Source organism: Chenopodium quinoa, unplaced genomic scaffold (genome assembly GCF_001683475.1).
Source record: "Chenopodium quinoa cultivar QQ74 unplaced genomic scaffold, ASM168347v1, whole genome shotgun sequence".
NCBI classification, from domain to species: domain Eukaryota; kingdom Viridiplantae; phylum Streptophyta; class Magnoliopsida; order Caryophyllales; family Amaranthaceae; genus Chenopodium; species Chenopodium quinoa.
In genome coordinates this window covers 675,248-702,903 of record NW_018744128.1, presented here as the reverse complement: position 1 = coordinate 702,903, position 27,656 = coordinate 675,248, and the positions used below count along the sequence as shown (strand labels likewise).

Genomic DNA, 27,656 nt, shown 5'->3' with positions numbered 1-27,656 from the left:
ATTCATGCAAGTGCTTGCTCCTGCAATCGAACCCATGACCACTCAACATGAACAATTAAAGAGTTTGCCATTAAGCCACCACCTTATTTGTTCACTCATTGTGAACTATTAAAATGTTCACCCTTAAAGATGCTCTTAGTTCACCTTATTTTTGCTTATATGAACTGATTTGATCTGGTATGACCTGGTCTGATCTTATTATTTGATCTGACCAAACTTTGATCTCAAGTGTACGGTAATCTGTAAGGAAAAAAATATAACAAGTGGGATCTTGTTAGATTCGTAATAATGTGTATTTTATTAATATGTAATTTTCATAATTTTCTTCATTACAAAATTAAAGATATTTAGCAATAAAAAATTGCACATAAACGATGATCTGATCTGAACTTATTTTTTTTTATCTGATCTAATCTGAACTTATTTTTTTTAAAATAAGTAAAAATAAGTTGAACTAAAAAAGGCCTAACACATTCTTACATTAGAGATACATATGTAGGACAAGAATTATTATAGGTAATTAATGTTAATCCCAATTTTGATTTGCTTATAAGTTATGATAATTGCAACAATTAGCTAGGGAAATGATTGAATTTATTTAACTTTCTTCTAAATTGGCAATTACTTAGTATGTTTTAACTATGCTTGATTTAATATAGAGTTATCTCCACTCAATTTATTTGTCAATTACACTAGTTGAAATATATATACTCAACTACAACCATTAACATGAACTTAACAATTAACACATACTTATCTATATAGGTAAATTGACTCAATATGAACTTGGACACTAAAGACATTTACTAACATGAACTTAATAAATATACATCGCCAAAATGATCTTGAATGACAAAATTTATGTCATTGAGTGTCTTTAGTATATTTCTTATGTTACCAGTTGTCTTTTAATGTTAATTTTATTATAAATTTATATCGATGATTGTAATTAGGTCACACTTTATGTCATTTTGCCCTTTTTTTCCTCTTAATTTGTGTCAAAATATCAATCATTTGACTGAATATTGATTGATTTTCTTAATTCTAACTTGCAATAATTATGCTTTGATTTGTGCTTAATTTGTGGCATGACACAGCCAAATTTGAGGTAGTATTAGTTTGAGATTAATCATTCGCTGATTGGTGTCTTGTAATCATGTTCCATTCAAATATTATGCCAATTGATTCTACTAAATTGGGTCAAACTATTTTAGGCTTTTATTAGCTGTGCACCTGTATATTTATACTCGTATTTATTTTCACACAAACTATTGGGTACGGTAGTTCACACCCAATGTTTCGTGCGACATGCATACTCATTCCTCCTTTCTCCATTTTCTTCTTTGAAAATCAAAAAAGTTGGGTGCCCTTTCTCTCTCCTCTTTCAAACCTCCAATTCTAGGGTTTCAATTTCAGATGTGAAGCAACGATTTGCAATTTGGTGGTGCGATTTCCGATTGAATCTACGAATTTGCGATTTGTTGGCTGCTATTGCGATTTGATTGTAAAAATTGCGATATGCAATTGCAAAGAACTCCACCCCTTCGACGCCACTGATGTTGAATCTACGAATTTGCGATTTGGTCGCTGATGTTGAGGGTCGTGAGTCATTCGATTTGGTGGCTGCTATTGTTGTTTGGGTGTGGTGTGAATTTGGAGGTGGTTGGTGGCTGCTATTGTTGTTTGGGGGTGGTGCGAATTTGGGGGTGATGTGAATTTGCGATTTTCGTTGTTACTTGTGTTGAAGCGGCTGCTGTGGCGCGGGTCCTGGAGGTGGTGGTGGAGAGGAAAATGCAGCGGAGGAGAGGGCGGCGAGTGGGGGCGGTGAAGAGTGAGGGAGTGAGCAGAGCATTTCGGGTTTGGAGTTTGATTTTGAGCATTTTGGGTTGTTGGTTGATACATTTGAAAGAGAAAGAAAGAAAGAGAGGAAGAGGGGGAAAGAGGAGAGAGAAGGAAATAAAAATATTGTATGCTGTTAATCATATTAGCCAACAAATGACACATTTTAGCCATTAAAATGAACATATCAGCCAATTGATGTATGATATCAGTCAATATTAGGGTCATATATTAGACATTAATAAAAACGTATCAGTCAACACAAGAAACATATCAGCCAACAAAAAGAACATATCATCTAACAAAAGATACATATCAGCCAACTGAAGGAACATATCAGCCAACAAAAGGATGAAATCAACAAACAAAAGCAACATGTAAGCCAACAAAATAAAACATGCATATAAGCCAATAATTAAAATATACATATCAGCCAAAAAAATAAAGATATCAGCCAACTGATGTCTGATAGCAGTCAACAAACCGTATCAGCCAACTGATGTCTGATAGCAGTCAACAAAAGGAACATATAAGCCAACAAAAGGAATATATTAGCCAACACAAAAATCAATCAGCCAACAAATGAAACATATCAGCCAACAACTAAAGTATATCAGCCAAGCCTGCTGCACCAAATTTGCGTGTGACAGTCCGCACCCAATACCTTCTTTTATTTTCATACGGAGTATAATATAGGAATGAAAATGTCATCACCCACTTAATTAATTACCTGCATGCTGCATCCGAAGCATTATGAACCATTCTGTTTCTTGTTTAATAGATGTTCGCCTACAAAGATGTTCAGGTCATCTTCTCCATTTCTACCCCTAAACATCAAAATATACGAGCGCCTTGATTGAGAGTCTATAAGAGTACTACCCTTTCCTAGTTATATATCGTCGTTTGTTGATCGTACAGTTGCAGTTTCTTAGCTTATTGTTGCAGCTATGGATCATATTATTATTGTTCCTAATTGTAAGTTTGTAACTCTACTTGAATAGTAAGTATGACTATTTTGAGGTCTTAAGATTGACATTTGTGGTGATTAAATTAATTTCTTTATCTCGCTCATATTGTTAAGAACTCAAGCATTTGTTGGTACTAAATACAAGGATTTAGGCCCTATTCACTTCACCTTAAAAAAATAATATTCAGTAAAAATAATTTCAATTCAATAAAAATAATTTCAGTTTAGCAAAAATAAGTTCAGTTCAATAAAAAACAGTAACTTTAAAGAAAAAATAAAGTAAAATTAGTAAAATTAGTAAAAATAATTTCAGTTCAGCAAAAATAATTTCAGTTCAGTAAAATTAATTTCAGTTCGGTAAAAATAATTTCAATTCAGCAAAAATAAGGTAAAGTGAATGGGGCCTTACAATTTACTACTACTACTCATCTTGAATAGGGAGTTTGGCGCAATATACTTGTATACAGTGCAAGTGTGTCACAAAAGTACACAAAGCCTAATTTATAAATAGACTTAATTGTGCTTTACATATACATGCACCATTGCACCCTAATACTCGTAGATCCACTAATATTGACCCGTCTGATGATTAAAATAATTTGATTGGCTGCTAATTTAAGTGGCAATAATAATGATTTTATTAGTAAGCTTATGATGAAACATTCATGCTAGTCAAGCCAATACATGTGGTAATGCACTAATGCTAGCCCCTTTCAAATAACTCATTTTTTCATACATTTTCATAACAATCCATTACCATTTTAGAGGTTGTATTGTGTAGTAATGGGAAATAAGGAACAATAACATATGTATGGAGGTTGAATTTCATTGATAAGGTAATGATCCCATAATTTTCATGCAAAATTTCATATAACAACTAGTATGTGGTCCAGACAATGTCCCGTATTGCTACGTTAAAAATCATATTGTAATAATAATTTTACACATAAAAGAGTCCAACCTATTTTTTTTTTGGTTGTTTGATGATTATCTCAAATGCTTTTACTTTGTATCCTTTTTATTTACATTAGTTGTATAGTAATTATTAACTATTGAACATAAAACCTGGTATTTTATGACATGAAAAAATAGACATAATTTTTTGAATTAATCAAAAGTTAACATTTTCTTGCAATCAGCCGATCACTACCTATAGTGGAAATTATTAGTCAATACAAAATCAAATTTTTAAAAATTGTATAAATTAACACTCATTCAATCCAAGTTGAATATATATTTCAATGGTATAAGAAATCACAACTATTAAGTAGTTAAGATGGTAAGAAGTTCTTATTTAATTCTACTTGATCCTAAGTTCAAACCTTGTTATTTCTTGTGCTTGACTTGGTTTCACGTGACACGTATAATTATTTAGAAACACCTTTTAATAGATTAGTATAGATGAGGAACTTATAAGCAATTACCAAACGTGTGTAAACATGCAGAAAAAGGTTTAACTTGAGGATTTAACCATATGATGCCAAAACATACCCATTGTGTCAGGCCTAACTAATTAGTCAATTGACTTGGGCCTGGCTCATCCCCAATATACCGTGACAATTGATCTTTGTTTCATCCATTGATTCACTAAACAAATAATGGAGCTTGGCCAACACAGTTGAAACTTGAAATACTCCATGCAATAAAAATTTGAAATTATAACAAATTTTGACCAACACACTCAATAATGTTGCAACATTTGTGGAAAACTGTTTTATTATCATAAGGCTACTTTTACGAGCCATTGTAAAACAACAAAACATGTGACTCAATCAATCTCAATTTCTCTCTTTCCTTGGCCCAAACCACTTTTATAAGGTGTTCTTATAGGTTTTTTTTTTTTTTTTTTTTTTTTTTTTTTTTTTTTTTTTTTTTGTTGTTCTTCCCGGTTCACTCTTTAGTTCCTTCCCAGTTGTTGTTGCGGGGGATCGTACAAACGCTCCTCCCTATCAAGTGTAGTTTCAATCACCACTACATCAACAACCAATTGGTATAAGGTGTTCTTATAGTGATGAAATAGTGTTATTTAAGAATCCCTATGTTACAAATAAATACTCATACCTAGTTAAAACATTATATTAACTCAAAAAGGGTGAAAAATGTTGGTATGCAAGACATTGCATATAGAAAAATGATACATACAACACTTGCATTTCTAAATTTATATGAGGTACCATATATAGACAATTATTAAAAGCTTTTTAATAAATTAACATTGCATATGAACTGATAAAATAGTCAATGAATAGGAAGAACGCAAAAGGGATGATTGGGTTGTTCGGATTGGGTTGATTCAAGCTGGTTCATCTCTGGGTAATACTTATTCGAGATGATTTGTGCTTGGATTAGGTCATAACATTTTAGTTCAATTGCCAATATGTTTATTTTAATACAATAATCATTTATTAATGAGTTAGATTGGTTCAAATTGATCCTAATCAGGTCCAGTGATTTCGAGCATAGTTTGAATTTTGAATCAAGTTTTCGGGGCTGTTAATCGGATAACATTAGTTGATTCAAGAACAATTTTGTAAATATATATTTTTTTACTCCTAACAAAATTCAACTTGCATATAGTACTCCCCCAAAGGCCAAAGGTAATGGAAGAAACACAGAGTTTCATATGTTGCTGGCCAGACCGTGTGGCCGGATTTATTTGATTAGGGGTTATTCAGTCGTTCAGAGGTTACTTGATTAGGGATTACTAGATCAAGGGTCACTCGATTGGTCAGAGGTTATTAACTCAAGCGTTACTTGATCAATGTTTTGGTGTATCAGTCAGCCACATAAAAAAACACATCTATTAACTATTACTAAAACAAAACATTGCTGACATCATCTCTCCTCAAAACTGTATACGTGTCGCTTTCTTATGAAACTTTTTCCCGCCTAAAACCATTGATAATGTCATTTTTTTGTGATAGGTTTTTTTTTTTTGTTGTTGTTGTGTGTGATACTTCGTAAACAAGCTAATTAAGTTCTTTCAACAACTTTAATCTAGAAAACCGAAGTACAGTAAATTGAATAGCATTTGTATTCCTTTCTTTTGATTTAAAGATCTATCATTCACTCTCTTCAGTTCATTAACACTAATATTCAAACGTCTAGAAATTTCCTGAAATATTCAAACTTTATTTCTTTTAAGAAATCTCGTTTCAATGTATTTATGACAAAATTGAAAAGATTCATTGTATATTCGAATTCTACACTATAATTTTTTTTATTAAAACCGTGCATCATACGGGGTTAATCTTTTTTTTTTTTTTTTTTTTTTTTTTTATAGTTATTGAAGAAAATATAAATATATAAAATTGGACTAAAAGAGAAACCTCAAGACCGCGTGATGCGGTTATATAGCTGGCACCCTGTTCACTTTCTTCCTCCAATTTCTCCGAATCCAAAGACTCCAATTTTTTCAAATTTCAAAATCCCTAAAAATTACACCCAAAATCAAAACGCAAATCTCAGGAAAAAAAAAAAAAAAAAAGCTTCAAACTCCAACAATGGCGGCATCAACAGCAAGAGATGAGAACGTATACATGGCGAAACTCGCCGAACAAGCCGAACGTTACGAAGAAATGGTAGAATTCATGGAGAAAGTCGTCTCAGCCGCTTGCGAAGGCGAAGAACTCACCGTCGAAGAGCGTAACCTTCTCTCCGTCGCCTACAAAAACGTCATTGGTGCTCGTCGTGCTTCATGGCGGATCGTTTCATCGATCGAACAAAAGGAAGAAAGTCGTGGAAATGAAGATCATGTTTCCACCATTAGAGGTTACAGATCTATGATTGAATCTGAACTTTCTAACATTTGTGATGGTATTTTGAAGCTTCTGGAATCCAAGCTTATCCCTGTTGCTACTAATGCCGATTCTAAGGTGTTTTATCTCAAGATGAAAGGTGATTATTATCGTTATTTGGCTGAGTTTAAGACTGGATCTGAAAGGAAAGAGGCTGCTGAGAATACTCTCTCTGCTTACAAAGCTGCTCAGGTACTTTGTTTTTTGATTTTTTTTTTTTTTTTTTTGATTTTGTGATTTGATTGATTTGGATTTTGATTTGGATTCATGTTTTGGTGGAATTGGTTGAAATTAGCATCGGATTAATGTTTTTTGTTTAGATTTTTGGTAATTTCATCGGCATTGTGTTAATCGTGGTTTATATCGTTAATGTTGGGCGATCTAATTGTTAATTTGAATTAATTTTGCATAATGTGTGATTAATTGATTCATATTTTGATTGTTTGTCTGAAAACTTGTTTGATATGACACTGTTGATTGGTATGACGAAACGTTGAAGGAGATCATCAAAATTATTGATGTGAAAGTGATTGGAAATCTTTGTTTTATGTTGTTATATGGGGACTTTTGGTGATAGTGACATTGATATTTGTGTTGGAATTTTGTCAATTTGTTCTATCTTAAGATGCTAATTGCGTTAAACTTTACATATTGATGTTGATCTTATTTTTCTTTCATAATCGAATTTGTTGCTGCATAAAGGTGTAACCAAAGGGAAATAGGAATTCGAAAAGAAATGTTTGTCATTAGAGAAGCAATTAGTACTGAATAATGTAAAAAATGTATTACTAGTATTGATCTTAGGGTTGGCATTCCATGGCAAATGAGAAGAATATCTGAATTTCTTTAGAGGGAAAATGTGATGAAAGCGATATTATAATGTGTTATCAACTAGTGATAATATAAGATGATTTTCAATTTGATGGGATAATGGATCATTTTCCCAGGCTCAGTGATCGCTATATTTTGTTCTTTGTTTGACGTGTTTCTGTTATTGGTTGTGGTTGCTATTTTGAAGATGTTGTCTTTTGTACTTTGAACGAATTCTTTTGTTGAATGTTCTGTTTGGTCAATTGTTATGAGTTTGATCGTTGATTGTTATGGATCGAGTGTATGTGGCGTTGTTAGCCAACTTATGACTAATGCCTGTCTTTTTCATTTAGCAGGATATTGCGAATGCTGACTTGCCTCCAACACATCCTATCCGTCTTGGTCTTGCACTTAACTTCTCAGTTTTCTACTATGAGATTCTCAACTCTCCTGATCGTGCCTGCAACCTAGCTAAACAGGTAAGAATTATAACTAGGGAAGAGATACCCCTTTTTCATATCAAGACCAGAAAGAGATTCTCTTTTCTCACTTGATTTGCAGTTTTGTTTTTCATCTTCTTTTCAATTCAGCATGTCACAAGGTTTGTATTACATAAAGGGACCTTCCTGTATCCAACTAGCAAGCCTAACGTTCATTTCTCGTGTTAGATGATCATCTCTGAAAATCATTTACCCTGATTAACCATTTACCATGGAACTGATTAACTATTTACTTACAATGCTTTGTCTTGAAATGTTGGACTATCCTCAAGTACATTAGTTAGCTACATTATGCATTAATCAACTGGGGGTAGTATTTTTCACTACAGATGTTTTTGTATGATAGAATAGTATACTGTTTTTGACTTTGTACATGCTGTTAACCAATTATCAGCAGTATATTTGTGGCTTTATTCAAAAATAATTCTGCAAGATCTATGCTGACATGCTACATACTATGAGCTCTATTTTTCATTTAACAATGTCATTTCTTTCTCAAGGCCTTTGATGAAGCAATTGCTGAGTTGGACACCCTTGGGGAAGATTCCTACAAAGACAGCACTCTGATTATGCAGCTTCTCCGGGATAACCTGACTTTGTGGACCTCCGACATGCAGGTAGGGATAATTAACTCATTATTCGAATCTGCATTATACTATGTCTATGTTGCCACATCGTTCCTTAATGGGGTCTGTATTTTCTATTGCAGGAGGATGGAGCTGACGAGATCAAAGAGGCATCCAACAAGCAGGATGAAGAGAAGTGAAAGCTCATTGTTTAGAATTAGGATTTGCCTTTTGATTTGCGATGGTTTAATTTTTGAATTGAGGGTGCTGCTGAATATTTGACAGTTCCTAGCTGTTATCTTGATTCTTATTTCTAAATTATATCAAACAATATCGTATTTTTAATCTCTATCTCAATTGGCGGCCTGCCTTCCTCTATCTCTTTTTTGAATTCGTGATGCGACTGGGAATTCGCCTCTTGGGGTGTGCATTAGTGCATAGATGGGTTCTGATTGAAACTTTGAACAAAGCATGAAAGTACAAGCCAAGTTGCATGAAATTTAATGGCTACAGATCAATTTGTTTCTGTGGGTTGATTCTGATTAGCTGTCTTATGCCAACGTCAATTCTGTTTAGTTGTTTTTTGGTGTTACATGTTTACTTTACGGGATCATTTTTGCTTTGTGAAGTTGTGATCTTCTTTTGCTAATAATAACTCATACTAGTCATAGGAAATTAGGAATTTAGGAGTACTTAATGCCCAAATTAAGTCCTGTACTGTTCCCATTATTTCTACTTATTCAAGAAAATTACGTTATGATTAGGAAAAAGAGTTGTCCAAGTAATAAGTTATAATATGAGCTACTTAAGTTCTGATAATGAAAATTATGTGAATATAATGCACCCATTAGTCATAAGATTAATGTTGATTGACTAGATTATGATACGGAGTATAAAATTTACATATGCATATCTTACTTGATAAAATGTTCTAATTCTTTGAAGTACTAAATTCCAGAAGAATAAAAAATGAGAAGTACAAAGCAGCTGAAGCCTGAAAGTAAAAAGTGTCAGTTTCATAGCCAACCTTTAAATGACAGAGACACATAGTTTTAGTATTTTCAGGCCATGTTTGGATTGAAGGTAAAGAGGGATGAGGACTTGAAAGATGGGTTTGAGGTATCGATTACTAAGAATATATAGAACTCTCCCTAATTCTAGATGCATAAATATAATTAACATACATAAACCTGTTACACAACCCAAGTATAAAAAATAAAAATTTCTCAAATTTGTGCCTTTTTTTTTTTTTTTTTTTTTTTTTACTTATTCCAACTTTTGATGATCGTACTTAACTCTTAAGTCTGTATTCATTTTCCATCAGCCAGTATCAACATTATGAGAAGTCATAATTAGCCATTAGAGCTATGTATATCATTTTCCATAAACTAATATTGGTTGACGAGATGGATAAGAGTTCAAAAAATGCAGATTCTCCTCAATGACAAAATGTCCTTATTCTTTAGCTATCTTTTGAAATACTTTTTGAACTCTTTTTATATTGACTTAAAATTCTTTTTTCCTGTCATATTTACGAGATTCGTAGTAGTTAATAAAGCTGAAAGGTTCACTACATCATGTATTCATGTCAGTTATCTGATTATGTATATTTACTTAAATTTTTAGTGCTAAACACAGAAGTGAATGCTTAGAATCGTGTCCGCTTTAATGGTTGTTTTCTTAGCGCAGGCATATCTTAGAGTTTCTGACTGAAATTACTGGTACGTAGTAAGGTACTCTTTCGTTTTGGTTACCAGACGGACGGTGTTTCTTTTAAGTCAGGTGCTCGAATTTCTTAAGTCAATGTGTATGATAGAGGTCTGCTGCAGCTCTTTGGTTATCTTAACTTTCAGACTCTAATATGAACTGGACATCAACTATTAAATTTAATAAAATGGCTCCTTTGCTATTAGGGTGGAAAAAGTATAAAGTACAAAGCTTATTTCTCTGTTTACATACTCTATTTATTGATATTTCAAATCTAAAAAAAAAAAAGAAAAAGACTAGAAATGACCCAATTCAATTCGAAAGATTCATCATCCGATACAGACAACCCATTTCCCACCCGATGCATGAGGATGCCACTTTGTAGGATGATGGTTTTTACACTGCTGTACTGGTAAGGCTTGCAATATCGTGGGTGTCTAACAAACTGGAAGCAACCTGAGTGAGCACGTCCACAGCGCGTAGGAATTTCTAATGAGCTCTACCAATCACAAATGTGCAAAAACTTGATATAAGTTCATTTGCGAATTATCAAAAGTAGTCTATAAATTTAAAATAGTGCTGCCTTTTGGGACGGCTTGGTATCAAGTTGCAGCTTGAATGGGTGCAGAATCCTAACAGTTGTTATAAGTTGATAGAAACTTACACTGACCATAAGTTAAATTAACTCCTTATCCTGCAAGTATTTGCATGGAGTATTACAGGTTATTGAATGGTATATTCTTCTAAAATCTACAGTATGTGCTATTTTTTCCTCCAATCACCCCCAATACTGGGGGGTCCTGAAAATGAGAGATCTAACACAAAAACAGACACTAAGACTACTGGCAAAAATATGGATGTTTGAAACAGAAATAAGGATTCAGCTAACTAGCTAAGCTGCTATCTCCTTTGGCGAGTGTGCTACATCTTTAGGTGGGTGAGGTAAGTCCTTTGGAGGATGAGAATTTTTCCTCCGCAAGAGGTCACCAAACCTCCTTAGCAGTGCTTTCCTCTTCCCTTGTGACGCCCTATCCATCTCCATATCATCAAATTGGGCATCCTCGTCAAAGTTATCAAAAACCAAATTTTCTTCACTACTGCAAGATGATGTTGTTTGCCGGTGGTAGTCCTTCACTGGGGATCCTACCAGGTCGAATATAGAACCCCCAAGGGCATCATCCTCATCTGGGTCCTCATCAATGTCCTTGCTTGACTTGCATGCCATACCAGGAATCGAAGGCCAGAACTGGTTGAGATCAAAACTGAATGTGCTACTCAATCTTCTGCATTCTTTTGCATCCTTCTCTGTGTTCTCTGCTGCAGTTTCTTTCTTTGCCACTTTTTTCTGCTCTTTGTTCTCCTTTTCCTTTTTCTGATCTTTGTTCTCTTTCTCCTTCTTCTGCTCTTTGTTCTCCTTCTCGAGTTTTGCAACTTCTTTTTTAGATCCTGAAGTAATTATCCGTTTCAATTCTTTAATAGTGTCATTTGACTCGGCCTCATTGATTCGAAGGCGCTCAGTTTCCTGAGCAAGGGTAATAAGGGCTTTATCCTTCTCAACAAGGGCATCCTTGAGGTAAGAGTTCTCAGCTCTAGCAAGACTAGAAACCTCTTTAGCCACATTAGCTTCACTCAGAGCTTGCTTAAGTATATCTCTCAAATTCTTATTCTCTTCCTTTGATTTTTCATTCATCCCTTCAGCCTCACTAAGCAACTTAGTCAGTTTATTGCATTCCTCTTGCGCAGTGTTTTTCTCATCATCAGTCGTCTTTATACAGTTTACAAATTGGATTTCTCTGTCATTCCAGGCCAAAAGAGACTCCTCTGCCTCTAATCTTAACCTGTCAACTGTATTTTTCAGCATATCATTCTCTTTCTTCGAGGCTTTCAAAAGCGCTTCATAAGTCTCTTCAGTGCTCTTCACCATTTTTTTTAAATTGACTGCTTCCTCATTCATTGCTTCAAGCTGCTGCTCCGTAGATGTGAGTTTTTCCTTGGCCTGGTTGGATTCGATGGCTACTTCTTTTAAAGCCACTGCAAGGTCATCCATGGCCTTCTTACTATTGTCTTCTGCTTCCATGGCCAGCTTCAGCTCATTCTTTAGAATATCAATCTCATCCAACAAAGTTTTCGTCTCCACAGATGCAGTTTCATACCTCCCATAGCCACGAAAGGCATTTTCTTTGTGCACCGAAACCTCATTTTTAAGCCTCTCTATCTCTTCCCCTGCCTCTTTATCTTTCCTTTGTCTTTCCTCTTCCAACTCCTGAATTTTCTCTTGTAGTGAAGTAACTTGAAGCTTTGATTCTTCTAGCAAGACATTGGACTGCTCAATCTGGCTTGTCTGTGCAGCAACCGACTCAGACAGCTTTTCTTCTGAATCTTTCCTTCTGCCCACTTCAACCTCTAACTCGTCCACCTTCTTTCTGCTATCAGATAATGAGGCCTCTGCCTGAGCGAGAGAGGATTTAAAACTGATTGTCTCTTCTTTCACCGTCTGTAGTGAAGCTTCCGTCTCAATCAACTTAAATTCCAATTGCTTCAGCTTATCAACCTCAGATCTCAGGGACTTGATGGTTTTATCCTTTATCTGTAATTCCCTGTTTGCTTCTCTAAGAGCTTCCTTCACATTGTTTATATCTGCATTGTCCATCTGCATCTTGATTTCTCTCATCTCGTTAAAAGGGTGGTCTCTCTCCCTCTCCGTTAAGCTTAATCGAGCCTTCACCTTGTTGAGCTCTTCTTGGATGTCATCATAGCTTATCATTTGCTCCTGCATCTCTGAACCGCTGACAAATATTTTCTTTGAAAGGATTGCATGATAATCAGCATCCTCCTAAAACTCAAGATAATATAATTCAAACTCAAAAAGAATAAATAAAATAAACTCATATGCCATGCAGTTGAATACAATACCTGAGAAGATTGACCACCTTTGAGTTCCTGACAAGTTTTGGATAAAATTCCAACAATAAAAGGGTTCTGAATTTTATTTATTTCCCCTTCTTTATTATAAATTTATTCGAAAAAGTCGATATCAAGTATCTTGACCTGCTAAAAACAATAGGGGAAATGTAATACCAGTAATGAAAAGTAAACCAATAACCCCAAAAGATTTGATTAGAATGCGTAAAGCCTGAGAAATGAACAAATTCCAGCCCTACCCAGATTTTTTTTTTATTTTTTTTTTTATTATTTTTTTTTTTTTTTTGGTTTTTTTTTTCTCATTGAGAGGAGAATCAGATCAGTCAAAAGAGGAGGACAGAGAAAAATGGGACATATATTTAACAGGGTCATTATCTTAAATTTAGGCAAAGTCTATGGTAATGTGAATCTTCTATATTTAGAAAACAAGTGTGAGGGCAGAGAAGAAGCCTAGGAATACTTTGAATATAAAACACTGCTAAACCAAGAATGAGATCTCCCACTTGTGACCATTCAATATATTTTCCAAACTTGGAGGCTTTCCTTTCCTAAGAAACCACTGCCTCAAGATTATTTCCAATTTAGCGCGATACCAATACAAAGGAATAATGACCATAATCATTGCTCTCAAATGGATGCAATAACTTTGAAATAATGAGCGAAATCAGCAGAGATAACATGAGATAAAGACTGATAACATGAGGTAAAAGGGACTCGTGTCAAGTGTCAATTGTCGAGATGGGATTATCATGACCTTGGTGATTCACATAGGGCCATAGCCATACATACAGATTGAAAATACATATAAATCAGATTGTATTATTTTAACAGACATTAGATTAGAAACCAATGTAAAACACAAATTTGAAAATTTTGATCAAATAAAGAAATTTCACTGTTTGAAAGGTTCAAATCAGCTCATATGACCAATGAGCAAATCAGTTTGTTTGCCGTTGGTGATGTCATGAGCTGCTTGCCCCTTTTTACTTGTATTGGCATTCAGCCATTCACAATCAAAAAGGGGGAAAAAAAAGGGGGGGGGGGTTGTTTCAAAAAAATCAAGCTCTTTATTTATCCTTGATTTAAAAGCATGACTATGAGCAGCAGCCAAACTTCTAAATGTTTATTACAGGACCTTCATGAAACTGTCAAAGAACATCACCCATACATGCATTAAAAATTTCAAAAACACTTCAGCTTTGACCAGGAAGAATCATGACAAGAAAATCTCTAACGGTGTGTTTGGATTGAAGGAAATGGAGGGAAAGGAAGGGAAGGGAAATGGAGAGATGGGGCATCTTTCATTTGGAAAACAAATGAAGAAGGAAGGGAATTGGAGGGGAGAGAAATGGAGGGATTAAATTATAGGAAATTGATCTCTCCAACGATGGAGAGATTTGGAAGAAAAATTCACCATTCTTCCCTCCCCTCCCTTTCCTTCCCCTCCCTTTCCTTCCCCTCCTCTTCTCGTCCCTCCCCTTTCTTTATCCAAACATACTGTAATATTGCTTACCTGATAACAACTCAGAAATCATGAACATCAACTTCATACTCTATAGAGCTCCGCTACTGCACTAATTAAATATGGAGCCAAATGTGGCGATTTATGTGAGAAATATAATTTGGCCCTCACTGTTTGAAAATGGAAGTCTTCAGGAAGCACAGAAGCTCAGAGAAATATAAATATTGACATTCCTCCCATAACACATTTTCTTTTTAATCTCTAAATGTAGTCTTCCTGCAGAATTGCAGATCAACCATTTTGCCCGAACTACCGACATATTGAAACCATTTAGGGATTCAAAATTTTATGACCAACAAACCCCGGAAAAGGAGAGAAATATACCCCTTTCCCTACATTTGCTGTTTTTTTTTTTTAATCTCATAATCAAAACCATGGAGAGTAGAGCAAGGAAGACCTGATAGAAACGTTGTTGTATGTTTATTTCCTAATGGTCACAGAAGAACCTGGACCTCTGGAGCAATCACTTCAAACCATTAAATTCCCATGTTCCAATTTGTTATCAGCTGGTGACAAGAAAGGTGGTTCAAAGAAGATTCCATGCTTGGTACTCCTAATATCCATTAACCTTGCCATATACATGCCTAACACGTATCTGAAACCTCAAATTGATACAGATACTTGGGAATGATAGCACATCCAAGTCTGATATTTCTAACAAGTCCAGCATATATGAAGGGTCCGAGCGTCAGAAATTCCAGCACAACCTATTTAACATTTGACCCACAAAGTTTAGTTAGGGATCCCAACAATAGAGTATCAGCTAACATCAAAGTAATTTCCCCTTGGACGCAACAATGATTTCTCTACATCAAACATTAAAAATCCTCAAAACTAGTCCCGTAGTTGCAGGCTTGCAGCAATTGCACGATCCAGCTGCTGATATCGGAAGCTCTGGAGATCCCTCACTCTATTTTGCAATGTGCATCTAGAATTTCTTATCAATATATTCCAGAAGTTCCACGAAAGCGCCACCATAAACCAAACCATCAATGAACAACCTTATTACTTATGAGCCAAAACAGGTCACTTCAGAAACCAAGTCTGTAACATCTTCAACAGTTTTAACATGTAAGTTGATGTGCTTTAGTGCTTTACATATTTTATCAATCTCTGGGTGACTAACAGCCCCACCCACAAAAATGTGCACTTTATTACCAAGTTCTGTCCAGCTATATGCAATCAATTTCTTAATACTCTGCTCTTTCATTGAACGCCTTACCTTGCTAACCTCTTTCCACATACCATGTCTAGCATAGATATTTGATAACATCACATAAGCCCCAGAATTATTAGGATCCAAATTCATTATTTTCGTTGCAGCTAACTCCCCGAGTTCTACATTCGAGTAAACATGACAAGCTGCAAGAAGAGCGCCCCAGACACCAGAATTACCTTCAAATGGCATTTCTTGAATAATTTTGTAGGCCTTTTCTAATTGGCCCCTTCTACATAATATATCAACTAAACAAGCATAATGCTCAGAGCTGGGAGACATGTTATAGTCCTTCACCATTGAATCAAACCAAGCCATACTATCCTTCACCTTACCAGTGTGACCACAAGCAGACAACATACTAAGAAAAGTTATTCCATTAGGAGTAAAACCCTTTGCACACATCTCATTGAAGAGTCTACAAGCTTTCTCATAGAGACCATGTTGTGCAAAACCAGCAAGAATGGTGTTCCATGAAACAACATCCGGGCTGTGAATTTCTGTAAAAGCCAACTCTGAATCTGCAACACCACCACACTTACTGTACATTGACAATAAGGTATTGCAAACAGATAGGTTTGACCCACATCCATACTTTACAACAAGTGAGTGAGTTTGCCTGCCGTCTTGTAAGGATGTCAGAGAGGAGCAGGCAGTCAGAACAGAAACAAAAGTTCCCTTGTCTGGTTGAAAACCCAGTCTAAGCATCTCTGAAAATAATTTCAGAGCATCCTCTCCAAATTCATTTTGAGTATAACCTGCAGAGCAAATAATCAGTTTCTATGGACAGTAACTCGATACGCCATAAGATTCACTTGCCTGATATTAAGATGCCTAAAACAATAAGATATTTAGTACCAGCAGGTTGTAGAAAGTCAAGGCTGTCTATAAACAGGACAAACCGAGCATTTAAATTAAGATACTAACAAACTACCAAGATTATGTACCTGTGATCAGAGCATTCCAAGCAACATTATCCTTCTGCCTAAGCTGATCAAACAAATTCCTGGCATCCTCCACCTTCCCCTCTTTACAGTAACCAGTTATCATCGCAGTAGTTGCAACAACAGTCTTATTTGGCATCTGATCAAACAACACCCTAGCTTCCGCGAACATTGCATTTTCTACATACCCACTAATCATCACAGTCCAAGTTACACCATTCTTCTGAGGAATCTGATCAAACAAAGCCCTTGCATCATTTATCATTCCTTTTTGAAGATACCCATCAATCATAGCAGTGCAAGAAACAACATTCTTGTATGGCATCTCCCTAAAAAGCTGAACCGCCTTCTCAACCCTACCATACTTAACAAAACCTGATAACATTGCATTCCATGAAGCCACATTTCTCTTAGGCATCATATCAAAATACTTAAACCCCTCATCAATCAAGTCATTCTCAATACAACCTGCTATCATAGAATTCCAAGACACCACATTTCTTTCTGGCATTGACTCAAAAAGTGTTTTGGATTCATGGAAAAATCCATTTTGCCAATACCCAGTAAGGAGAGCATTCCAGGTGACAACATCTCTCGTAGGCATTTTATCAAACAGTTGGCGGGCAGCCTCAATGTTGCCTGCTCGTGAAAGAGCCGAGATCTTGGCATTGCAATTAAAGACATGTTGAGTTGAGTAGAGGTTAAATTGGTGCCGAAAATGGCGAAGATAGTGGAAATTAGGTGAATTAAGCAGTGCACTGCGAGTATGGCAGATTGTTCGAAAATGGCAGCAAACAAACATTTTTCATAATATATGGTATAAACAAAGATGGGTTGATAAAGTAGAGGAAAGAGCGCAGTTTATACACCTTTGTTCGTAAAGAAGCTACCTGAGTCAATTGTCAATTGCTACATTTCGCAGGCTTTGATGGTTGATGGATCATAAATTCACAGGGCAGTTGGAGGGATAGTAATAAGAAGGATAACAATGGGAGGATAAACATAGGTGATTAGATGGGACAAGGATAAAAAATTGTTTGATAAGTATGAGAATCAAATTAGGGATAACTAATAAATTTATAAAAATATTCTTACTAACTTTTACCCTTTTTTCTTACCCTTTCAATTTCATTAAGGGTAATTTGGTCTTGAAAAACCCATTTCTGATCCTCTCCCCTTATACCACCCCCCTAATTATAAAAATGGAGGGATAAGTGGGTGTTTCTATCTCTATCCGTTACCCCCTTCTAATCCTTATCCCTCTAAACAAACACTATATTTCTTCTATCTCTATTTTTTTATCCTTGTCCCACCCCTTTTATCCCCCTAAACAAACACCCTCTTATTACCTAGTCCCGACCATATATTCATTTTATAAGATGTTTACTGTATTAGTGTTACTAGAGATGTCAGTGGGACGAGTCAAGTAAAATACATGTCCCATCCACGCCCCAATTGGGGCGAAATTGGGTCCCGATTTGGCGGGTGGTGGGGTGGGGATGGGGAATAATAACCATACCTGCCATTGGGTGATGGGGCGGGGGTGGATTTTAGGTTGTACCCGCCCCATTCCCACTCCGCTCCACCCACCCCACTTTGTACCCGCCTCATCCCCACCCCATAACATCTATAAATTTTTCAAACATAAAATTGTATACTTTTATACTATTTTATCTAAAAATTAATGCAAAATAAAGTTGTACATATATATACTTATATTTTAGGAAAATTTAGAAAATAACACCAGCAATTTCACAAAACATGGATTAACACCACAAAATCTCAAACTTTTATTATAACACCACAAAAAAAATCAAAAATGGATTTCACCACCCCTAACGAATTTTTGGATGAAATCCGTTAGTGGGACCCACTATGGACATGTGTCAATAAGATATTGGTAAAAAAAAAAAAGATAAATAAAAAGTAGAATAAAAAAAAAACTAAACCCTAAGTCAACCACTAGCCCACCACCGGCCACCCTTACCCCTACCGCCGGCAGCCAATCTCCCATCAAAACTGGCGAAACCAACCACACCACCTGCAAAACCGGCGACTGAACCTCTTCCCCCATTTCCCCTCCTCGAAACCTCCTTTCAACCGCCCAGAAATTGAAATCCATCGCCTAGAAATTAGCCTCCCAGAATTCGAATTTCGTCGCCCAGAAATCCACCCCAGCCACTTTGAACCATCACGAAAACAACGCAACCCCTCATCATCACCAACTCCTACATTCTCACAGCGGCAACCGCACAAACCACCAGTATCTATCACACACAACCGAAACATCACCGAAATCGACTATTCTAGGGCTTCCATGGTCGATTTCGACCATTTTGGGGTGAGGGTAAAGGATGAGGGGTCGAAGGGGTTAGGCCGGCCGACGGTTTTGTGGTGGGGGAAGGGAGAGGGTAGGTAGATCTTTTTGGTGGAGCTAGGCTGATCGTTGGGATTTGCGAGGGGTTGTGGTGGGTGTGGGTGACGGCCAGTGATTTCGACGGTGAAGAAGGGGTTGTAAGGCGGCATTAGGGTTGTCGGCGGTGGAGTGTACGGCTGCAGTAGCGGTTGTGGAGCTGGGTTAGGGTTTTGGTTTTTTTTTTTCTTTTTTTTTAAATTTTTCTTTTTATTTTTATTTGTCTTTTTAATTTAAAACCAATGTCGTATTGACACATGTCCAGAATGGGTCCTACTAATGGTTTCCATCCAAAAATTCGTTACATGGTGGTGAAATCCAATTTTTGAATTTTTTTTTTTTTTTTGTGGTGTTATAATAAAAATTTTAAATTTTGTGGTGTTATAACCTATTTTTTTAGAATTTTGTGGTGTTATTTTCTAATTTCCTATATTTGAAAAAAATAAAATAAATAAAAAAATTAACAAGTGTAATATCAACAATGGATTGTTTTTTATTTTTTTTATTGTAATCTATATATGTAGTGTTGTCGTATTTGAGAGGCAGGGATTAAGCAGGTCTTGGGCGGGTATTAGGTAGGGGTGTGTAATCCCCCGTATTTTTAAATATTTTATAAATGAAATTTTAATTTATTTATAATATCTATTTGTATTTTCAGGTATTTATTTTAAAAGGTTCCAAATTATTATTTTTGGGTTGATAAACGACTGTATTACAAAAAGAATTTTTATGTATCCATTCTACAATTGATGTCCATACAAACAAAGTCCAAACCATTTACTTATTTAATTGGCCCATTATCTTCATGAGGCCCCATTTTACTCTACTTACCCTATAACTCTCTCTCTTATAAATACCCCATGAATCCCCAAATTTTCCCAACACAAAAAGGTTAGTATTATTTTCTTTTCCCTTTTATTTTTCTTTCCTTCCTTTTTCTTTTTCTTTTTTTTTTTTCTTTTCTTTTTCCTTTTCTTTCTTTCTTTCTTTCCCTTTCCTCCTTCCTACGTGAGCAAAGCTCACTACTGCCCAGACCTACCGCCACCACCCTGCTGCCGCCGCCGCCCCTGACCGCCGGCCCCCGATGGCCTTTTCCCCTTCTTTCTCCTTCTTGTTTTTGTTATTTTACTTAATGTTTATTAAATTATTTTGAGTTTGTTTTTATTGTTTGAAATTAATTTAATTAGTAAGAAAAACTATATTTTGATGATTTAATATTATAATTTCAGATTATAATTGTGTTATAAATTTTCAGATTGTGTAATTATAAAACCTAGGGTTTTAATTTACTTAAATTGGGATTTTAGGGTTCTTATGAACAATTAAATTGAGGTTTTTGCTCCTAATGTATTTCTAATGATTAATTAAGCATAAAAATATGTTTTAAAGGAATTTTATAGAGTTTTAAATCTAATTATATTGTTGGAAATTAGTTTGGCAACTAATTTATGATTGTTGATTATTTCCTAGGTGGTGCTTATTTTCTAGGAGACTTTTAAGTGATTAAAAGTGGCACAAAGGATTATTTACACGAGGTATGTACATGTCTATTTCTTTGTAAGTAGTATCATGTTTAGGTACCAAAAGGAAAGAACAGTTTCATGTTTAGAGAATTCTTGGATGGAAATTGTTTGGTTAAACATTGAATTAATTCATGTACTTATGTTTATGAGACATGTTTTGGTGAATTGATTATGTGTATGGAATTATGGATGCAAGTATGTTGAATTATATTGGATTAATTGTTTGTATGGAATGTTGATACGAGCATATTTTTATTGGATTGGCTTGTTAATCACATTTGGAATATTTAAAGATTGGAATTGAATGGTTTAAATGGAATGAATTTATTAATTATTCCTAAGATTATTATTATTTTATTTATTACTCAAGTATGACTTGTTAGTATGTTGAGTAAAAGTGGAATAAGCCGAAATGGCTAGGTGGGTTGACTATGTTTAACAATTTTGGATATCTTGGAAGTTTAATGGAATTAAAGGTCAATTTGTGATGTGATTATCGTTGTCCTAAATAAGATTGAAAGTGAATTATATGTATGATTATTATATATGGTTTACTTGAATGAGTCAGCTATTAATTAAATTTGTAATCACGTAAAGTGAAACATGGATAAGCAATAAAATCCTGGAAATGGTGCACTTCTAAATTATTGACAATTATGGGTTGGGGTACACGGTGGTAGCCCGTGGCTTTTCGAGCCTTGTTTGATCAACATGTCCTCTTTTCTTTTGGTATTTACTTTTTTATTTTATAATGAAAGTTAGATGGGATCCTAGATTAACTTTGTGAGAATGGAGTCGCGCCCATTCTTACATCTATATTTTTAACACGTGGCGGTAACATGTTAATAGTTCTCCTCTATTTTATTTTAAGTAAGTGATTTGGGAAAAGGAGAATTATTGAGATGTTATAGGGTGAATATCAAAGAGGGGGTGGGGCAGGGATGGGGATGAGAATGCTAGGTGGGGATAGAAAAGTCGACATCCGTCCCGCCCCGCTCCGCCCCATTGACATCCCTAAGTTTTTATTCAGTAATTATATACCATACGTGTATATATGCATTTTAAAGGGTGTTACTCGTACGTGTTAGAATACTAAATGCCACAATAAAATTCTCACGCCAATGTATACAATGACCTAGAGTTGGCAAAAGTTGACATGACACGACAACACGACACGACCCAGAGACGGAAAAATTGGGTTACTGGGTTAGTGACATGGATTTACGACACACTTAATTAAATGGGTCAACATGACATGACACATTTAATTTAACAGGTTGGGTTAGGGTTGAGAATTCCAACACAAAACTAACACGAGTCAACCCGCTTAAGAAAAATAATCGATCATGTATGGATTTGGTGAGAAATATTTATAATAGGACTAACATTTCACTTATAACACAACACGAACCGAACACGAAAAAAACTGATTAGTGTTAGGGATTTTCGATACGATTAATTAAATGTGTCAATTATTAAATGATTCGGGTTAGTGTTGATATCCTACTTATACGTGTTAGAGTATTAAATGCCGAAAATATACGACGACCCTTTTTCCCCTCTACTCTCCCTTCTCTCCCTAATTTCTTCATAGGCGAGGGGTGGTAATGAGTATGGCATATTCACAAGTAATACTCTAAAAGATAGTCAAATAAGGTGAATTAAACATGGTCTTAGTAAGGCTGGTAGCAGCAGCATAAGTTTTGATTGCAATACTAAACTTTAATACACAAAACGGATAAACTTAAACCAGCCACATTTCCTAACACCCCAACACCCCCCCCCCCCACATGATGACCTTTGCGGCTCACTCTCCCAACTCCCATCATTTTCACCCAAACACTACGTTGGGCCACCCATGAGTATCAGCCAAGCACCATATCTTTCATAACTATCCACGACCAGCCACCACCACAACTTAATTCTTTCTCCAATCTATCCTCACTTCCCCCACCACCATACCCACTCACGGCAGACACAACTCAAGGTCTACAGTAACAGCCTCCGCCATGGAGCAGGCAATGGGGCAGCTACAATAAACGCTGCCACCATGGTTGGGGAAAGGAAAACCAACCCAAAACCCTTGTTGAAAATGTCCTAATAATCTATCTCAAGTCCACCCAACAATTAACAGTTGGGTAGAGAGATATGCCAATCATACGGAGGGAGAAAAGCATAGAGAGGTCCTAATAGTATCACGGATACAGATGCAGATACTAAAACAGATAATTCAATTGACAATGCTGTGAATATAAAGTGCATATGATAAGAAGACATAAATGGGTACCAAGGGGCATGGGTCAAAGCGATTGCAGGATTAATAACTTAGAACAGTACAAAAGGGGAACAGCACCCACGCTTATCTTTCACACCTCTCCTTGAGGCGTAATTATCTCAACAAACAGAACCCTTGGAAAAATTCATTATCCATTGCTTTATGTATCCGAAAATGGGGACAAGAATCGAATACAAAACTTGAAGATCAAGGATAGAAAAAATACACCTTCAATCTTAACAAAGTATAAGGACACTAAAGTTTAACATCTTTATCCTCTGAGAATCTGGTTAGCAAATTTTATATCAATAGCATAAAAATAACACAACAAATAATCAACATAAGAGAACAATAAACATAAAGGTCTGAATATATATCAACTACATTAGATGAATGTTTCCACACAAAATCAGTGTGACACCAACAAAACAGAAATTAAATACCAAATATACCAAGTTTGAGTGTTCCTTGCTCTTAAAACACACCACCCATCATCACTTTTAACTACATCATTCACCAGTAAACCCCTTCCTCTCCAAACAAAAAACAACCCCTATTTAAGTCCTGCATTAAGCCTAACCAAGAACCATCAAACTAATACTATTATAGTAGTAAAAGCATTAACAAACGATAAGGCAAGCTCAATTACTTAAGCACGTTCACCCCTGATCCTGCGGGCAAGCTGAATGTCCTTAGGCATAATGGTAACACGCTTGGCGTGGATGGCACACAGGTTGGTGTCCTCAAAAAGACCAACAAGGTAAGCCTCAGCAGCTTCCTGAAGAGCCAATACAGCGTGACTCTGGAAACGGAGATCAGTCTTGAAGTCCTGGGCAATCTCACGAACCAACCTCTGGAACGGCAACTTCCTGATCAAAAGCTCAGTACTCTTCTGGTACTTCCTGATCTCACGAAGAGCCACAGTTCCAGGACGGTAACGGTGAGGCTTCTTCACTCCTCCGGTAGTTGGAGCAGACTTACGAGCAGCCTATTAAAAAAAATCCACAATATAACAAACATATTTAACAATTGAATTACAAAATTGTGTACAATTTATCAAAACTTAAACTCAAATAAGAGATACAATGAGATGGATCAATCAAATACCTTGGTAGCAAGTTGCTTCCTGGGAGCCTTTCCTCCAGTACTCTTACGAGCAGTTTGCTTGGTACGGGCCATATCTAGAATAATTACATATAATCAGCAATTGTAAATAAATCAAATCAACATCTTAAAACGAAATTAAAGAATGCAAAAGGCGAAAACAGCTTCGATGATCAATAAACCCTAATTTCATTCGATCCTTAAAGAGAATTTCAAATATTTCAACAAAACTCAAAACCTTGTCAGACAAAAACAAAAACCTAATTTCAAATTTTTGAAAACGAACACAAAATTTGAAGATCCAATTGAAACGACATATGATAGTATTTCAGATGCAGATATAGCTTCAAAGAATTGATATCTTTAAAACAATTGATGATTGATTTGCAGTACATAAAAAGAAAATCTAGAACAAAACACATGAACAGCTCAAAAAATAAACAGAAAACTACATAAATTGATCGAAATTGTAAAAACCAAGATGTCGGAACCTTAATTATGATTTCTACAGCAAATTAATTCAATACGCAAACTAAAATTATCATGAATAATAACAAACTAGATATCAAAACCCTGATTATGATTTCTACAGCAAATTAATTCAATACACAAACTAAAATCATCATGAATTGAAACAAAATAGATAACAAAACCCTAATTATGATTTCTACAGCAAATTAATTCCATGCGCAAACTAAATCATGGAGACAAAACCTCTAAATTTCAAATCACAAGATAACAAACAAACAAATCAATCAAAAAACATCGAAAAAATTGACTCAATACAAATTGAAGAAGATCAGAAACAGAAGTTTACCTCAATGAAACTCCTTAGCTAAAGAACTTTGACGATTTCCTCTCTCTCTCCTCTCTCTCTCTCTCTACAATGTGAGCAATAGCAGAAATTTGAAAAGTTAGGTGGTAAAGGGGTTTATATAAGATGAAGGGGGTGAGCAAATGATAAAAGAATCGGACGGCTGATATTGGTGATCCGTGTGATTTTACAGTTGTATGATCTAACGGTGGGTAATAGCGAAGGTTGTGTTTTCTCTAATGAAGTGGACGGTTATGATTTGAGGTACGGGTTTGCTTTGGATTGAGGGTTTGCATGTAGGTTTCCTATTGGTTGACATTTTCTAACTAACACGTTTTGTAGGGTTTTGTTTTTTTTTTTTAAAAAAAGGATATTGATTGTGATGTAAAGTGACGCATATACCCTTGCATAATGAAGATCAATTAATTAGGTGTTGTTTGGTTGGAGGTAAAAAATATCTAAGTGGGGGAAATGAATAAGGGAAGTTTCAATTCCTATGAACTATGGGAATTCACTTATCAAGCCCTTACTTGGTAAGTCATAATTTCCATGATTATTGTGGGGGTCACTTACATAATTATCATCAATAATTTAATCTCTTTATTTCTCTCACCAAATTTGTTAACTTAAATAAAAAATTATCAAGTTAACTAATAAACCATAGGAAATCAAAGTTCCTATGTTATCAACCAAACAAACTTAAGTTAATTTCTAGGAAATAGATAAGGGAAATTATTTCCCATGAAATATAATTTTCTATGGGAACTCATTTCCCATGTCAACCAAACAACACCTTAGATTATCTATAGTCCAAAAAAAATTCTCCATATTATCTGTATTTACTTGTATGGGCTATGGAGGATTGGAGGGCTTCTAGCCTTCTAGGGTTGGGCATGGCCATATAGAGCAATTCCTATATGTAGGATAGTAGAGTTGTCGAAAATATACCCGATCCAATAAACCGCTTTGTACCAACAATGACCTAAATTAAAAGATTTTGATTTTTATTTTGGACTAGTCGTTGGAGCGCGTGAGCCCCCTCGACGGTACGATGATTTAGTTGGGTGAATAATTTGTTACTTTTAACTATGATCATTGTTTTGTGCTTAATTTGTGTTTTCTTACATTGTATATATTATTGGGAGTCGTATAGGGAAAATGAAGTGCATATGTAAAGTTTAAACATGTGGTATATGAAATAGGTGTTTTAATTTGTAATGAAAATTGAAGGGAATCTATAAAATATTATATGATGTTTTGTTTTAATGGATCGAAGTAAACGATTAGTGCATAATTTTAAATTTCGTGTTTTGATATATGTAAGGGTTGGAGCCGTAACTGAGTGCTTTTTAACATGGTGATTATATTGTGCTTTATGATTTTTTTTTTTTCAGCATCTAGTATAAGTAAAATGAAGTGTACATGTGAATTTTAAACAGGTAGTACATGAGAGGTTGGAAAAAGGAGTAAAATGAAGTTGAAGGGTGTTTGATAGTTTAAATAGGTTCCTCCTTCTCTTTCTCTCTTCTACCCCTCTCCTCTCTTGGCATGCAGCCTTCTCTACTCCTAACCCACCCTCTCTCTTTTTGAGTTTGCCCTTTATCACTCTCCCGAGTCCCAACCCCACTTTCTCCCTTGGCCCCTTTCTTTTCCTTAGCTCTTTTTTCTCTCTTAGCCCCCTTTCTTTTTCACGACCTTTCTCTTACACGACTCCCTCTCTTTCAACGCATCTCTATATCCTAGCCCCCTTCTCCCCCCCCCCCTTTTCCCTTCCCTTTAGTGTATTCTTTCTTTTACTCGTCTTTTATAATTTTGAGCATTTTAGAAAGTTTTTAAAAAGTATTGTCATCTCCTTACCCAATTACACTCTAAAAAGTATTCTCTCTCCTTCCTTATTTCCCAAAACTCTCTCTTTCTCTTTCTTGGACTCTCTTTCCTTGCTTCTTTTTAATGGATTCATAACTTATAGCGCTCTCTCTCTCTCTCTCTCTCTTTCTCTCTATCTCTCTATCTCGTATGGTCATGCAAACACAAAAAAAGTATTTGCATATGTATCTAACACGATTCTACCTTAAGATTTAAACATGATTTCGAGTATTAGAAAATAAATTTCTAGGATATAGTAGATAATACTAACCACATTCACCAATCTTGAAAATACTGCAAAATTTACATAGTTAATCTTTATTGGCCACCCCCCTTCCTAGTTGCCCTCTTCACCATTTTCTATTTTACTTTACGCTTTATCTCTTGACTTATGATTTTACAAATTTTAGATTCTTTTCTACTGTATAATTATTGTCTATCTACTCCTTGATCTGATTACATACTAGAGATGGTCCTTTAAACAGTCTTTTATCTCTTTCTCACTAGTTTTCTTTCTTCTTTTCACATTTCTAATTTCTCTCCATTTTTCTCCTCCATCATCTAAGTCTTTTCCACAATTAAACACTAAAAATAGTCTCATGAATTGCTTCTACCCCCCCTCTCTTTCTCTCTCCTCTCTCTCTTTTCCTTTGGCCTTGTCTCCCCACTCCCTCTTTTTTTTTAAATTTTTATTTTTTAATTGCTGCCCTCTTACTCATTCCTTCTTTTATTAGCTGAAACTCTTTCTTTCACTCTTATTCTCTCTTTCCTAATCCTTCTTGTCCTTGTTGCATCTTTGAGAAGGCTTTAAATTATATTTTGCACATGCTCTTTTTCCCCTCAGCCCCTCCATCTCTTTCTCCCCCCCGAC

At 35.4% G+C, this 27,656-nt stretch overlaps 4 protein-coding genes across 4 annotated transcripts; 1 reads left to right on the top strand and 3 right to left on the bottom strand.

Annotated features, from left to right (window-relative positions):
- Window positions 1-6,124: 6,124 nt before the first annotated feature.
- On the top strand, window positions 6,125-8,857 carry LOC110692701 (14-3-3-like protein). The gene is made up of 4 exons (XM_021869741.1): window positions 6,125-6,795; window positions 7,770-7,892; window positions 8,414-8,530; window positions 8,623-8,857. Exons 1-4 carry the CDS (start codon window positions 6,310-6,312, stop codon window positions 8,677-8,679), a joined length of 783 nt encoding a protein of 260 aa, XP_021725433.1. The 5' UTR covers window positions 6,125-6,309; the 3' UTR covers window positions 8,680-8,857.
- A 1,401-nt stretch (window positions 8,858-10,258) lies between these two features.
- Window positions 10,259-13,282, bottom strand: LOC110692698 (putative WEB family protein At1g65010, chloroplastic). Its single transcript, XM_021869736.1, has 2 exons — window positions 13,100-13,282; window positions 10,259-12,986 (listed from the first exon to the last, which is right to left on the bottom strand). The coding sequence occupies exon 2, from the start codon at window positions 12,960-12,962 to the stop codon at window positions 11,079-11,081; it is 1,884 nt and encodes a 627-aa protein (XP_021725428.1). The 5' UTR covers window positions 12,963-12,986; window positions 13,100-13,282; the 3' UTR covers window positions 10,259-11,078.
- Window positions 13,283-13,378: 96 nt separating this feature from the next.
- On the bottom strand, window positions 13,379-18,140 carry LOC110692699 (pentatricopeptide repeat-containing protein At4g02750-like). Its single transcript, XM_021869737.1, has 2 exons — window positions 16,794-18,140; window positions 13,379-16,604 (listed from the first exon to the last, which is right to left on the bottom strand). Exons 1-2 carry the CDS (start codon window positions 17,590-17,592, stop codon window positions 15,640-15,642), a joined length of 1,764 nt encoding a protein of 587 aa, XP_021725429.1. The 5' UTR covers window positions 17,593-18,140; the 3' UTR covers window positions 13,379-15,639.
- A 5,198-nt stretch (window positions 18,141-23,338) lies between these two features.
- LOC110692703 (histone H3.3) lies at window positions 23,339-25,036 on the bottom strand. The gene is made up of 3 exons (XM_021869742.1): window positions 24,923-25,036; window positions 24,109-24,182; window positions 23,339-23,989 (listed from the first exon to the last, which is right to left on the bottom strand). Exons 2-3 carry the CDS (start codon window positions 24,178-24,180, stop codon window positions 23,651-23,653), a joined length of 411 nt encoding a protein of 136 aa, XP_021725434.1. The 5' UTR covers window positions 24,181-24,182; window positions 24,923-25,036; the 3' UTR covers window positions 23,339-23,650.
- Between the last annotated feature and the right edge of the window lie 2,620 nt (window positions 25,037-27,656).

Excerpts from the sequence above, each read along its gene's own strand:
- LOC110692701 (XM_021869741.1), top strand. The coding sequence starts at position 6,310 with ATGGCGGCATCAACAGCAAGAGATGAGAACGTATACATGGCGAAACTC. Across the intron at positions 6,796-7,769 it reads CTGCTTACAAAGCTGCTCAG|GATATTGCGAATGCTGACTT; the intron begins GTACTTTGTTTT and ends TTCATTTAGCAG. Across the intron at positions 8,531-8,622 it reads TGTGGACCTCCGACATGCAG|GAGGATGGAGCTGACGAGAT; the intron begins GTAGGGATAATT and ends TTTCTATTGCAG.
- LOC110692698 (XM_021869736.1), bottom strand. The coding sequence starts at position 12,962 with ATGCAGGAGCAAATGATAAGCTATGATGACATCCAAGAAGAGCTCAAC.
- LOC110692699 (XM_021869737.1), bottom strand. The coding sequence starts at position 17,592 with ATGTTTGTTTGCTGCCATTTTCGAACAATCTGCCATACTCGCAGTGCA. Across the intron at positions 16,605-16,793 it reads TTGGAATGCTCTGATCACAG|GTTATACTCAAAATGAATTT; the intron begins GTACATAATCTT and ends TTTGCTCTGCAG.
- LOC110692703 (XM_021869742.1), bottom strand. The coding sequence starts at position 24,180 with ATGGCCCGTACCAAGCAAACTGCTCGTAAGAGTACTGGAGGAAAGGCT. Across the intron at positions 23,990-24,108 it reads GGAAGCAACTTGCTACCAAG|GCTGCTCGTAAGTCTGCTCC; the intron begins GTATTTGATTGA and ends TTTTTTTAATAG.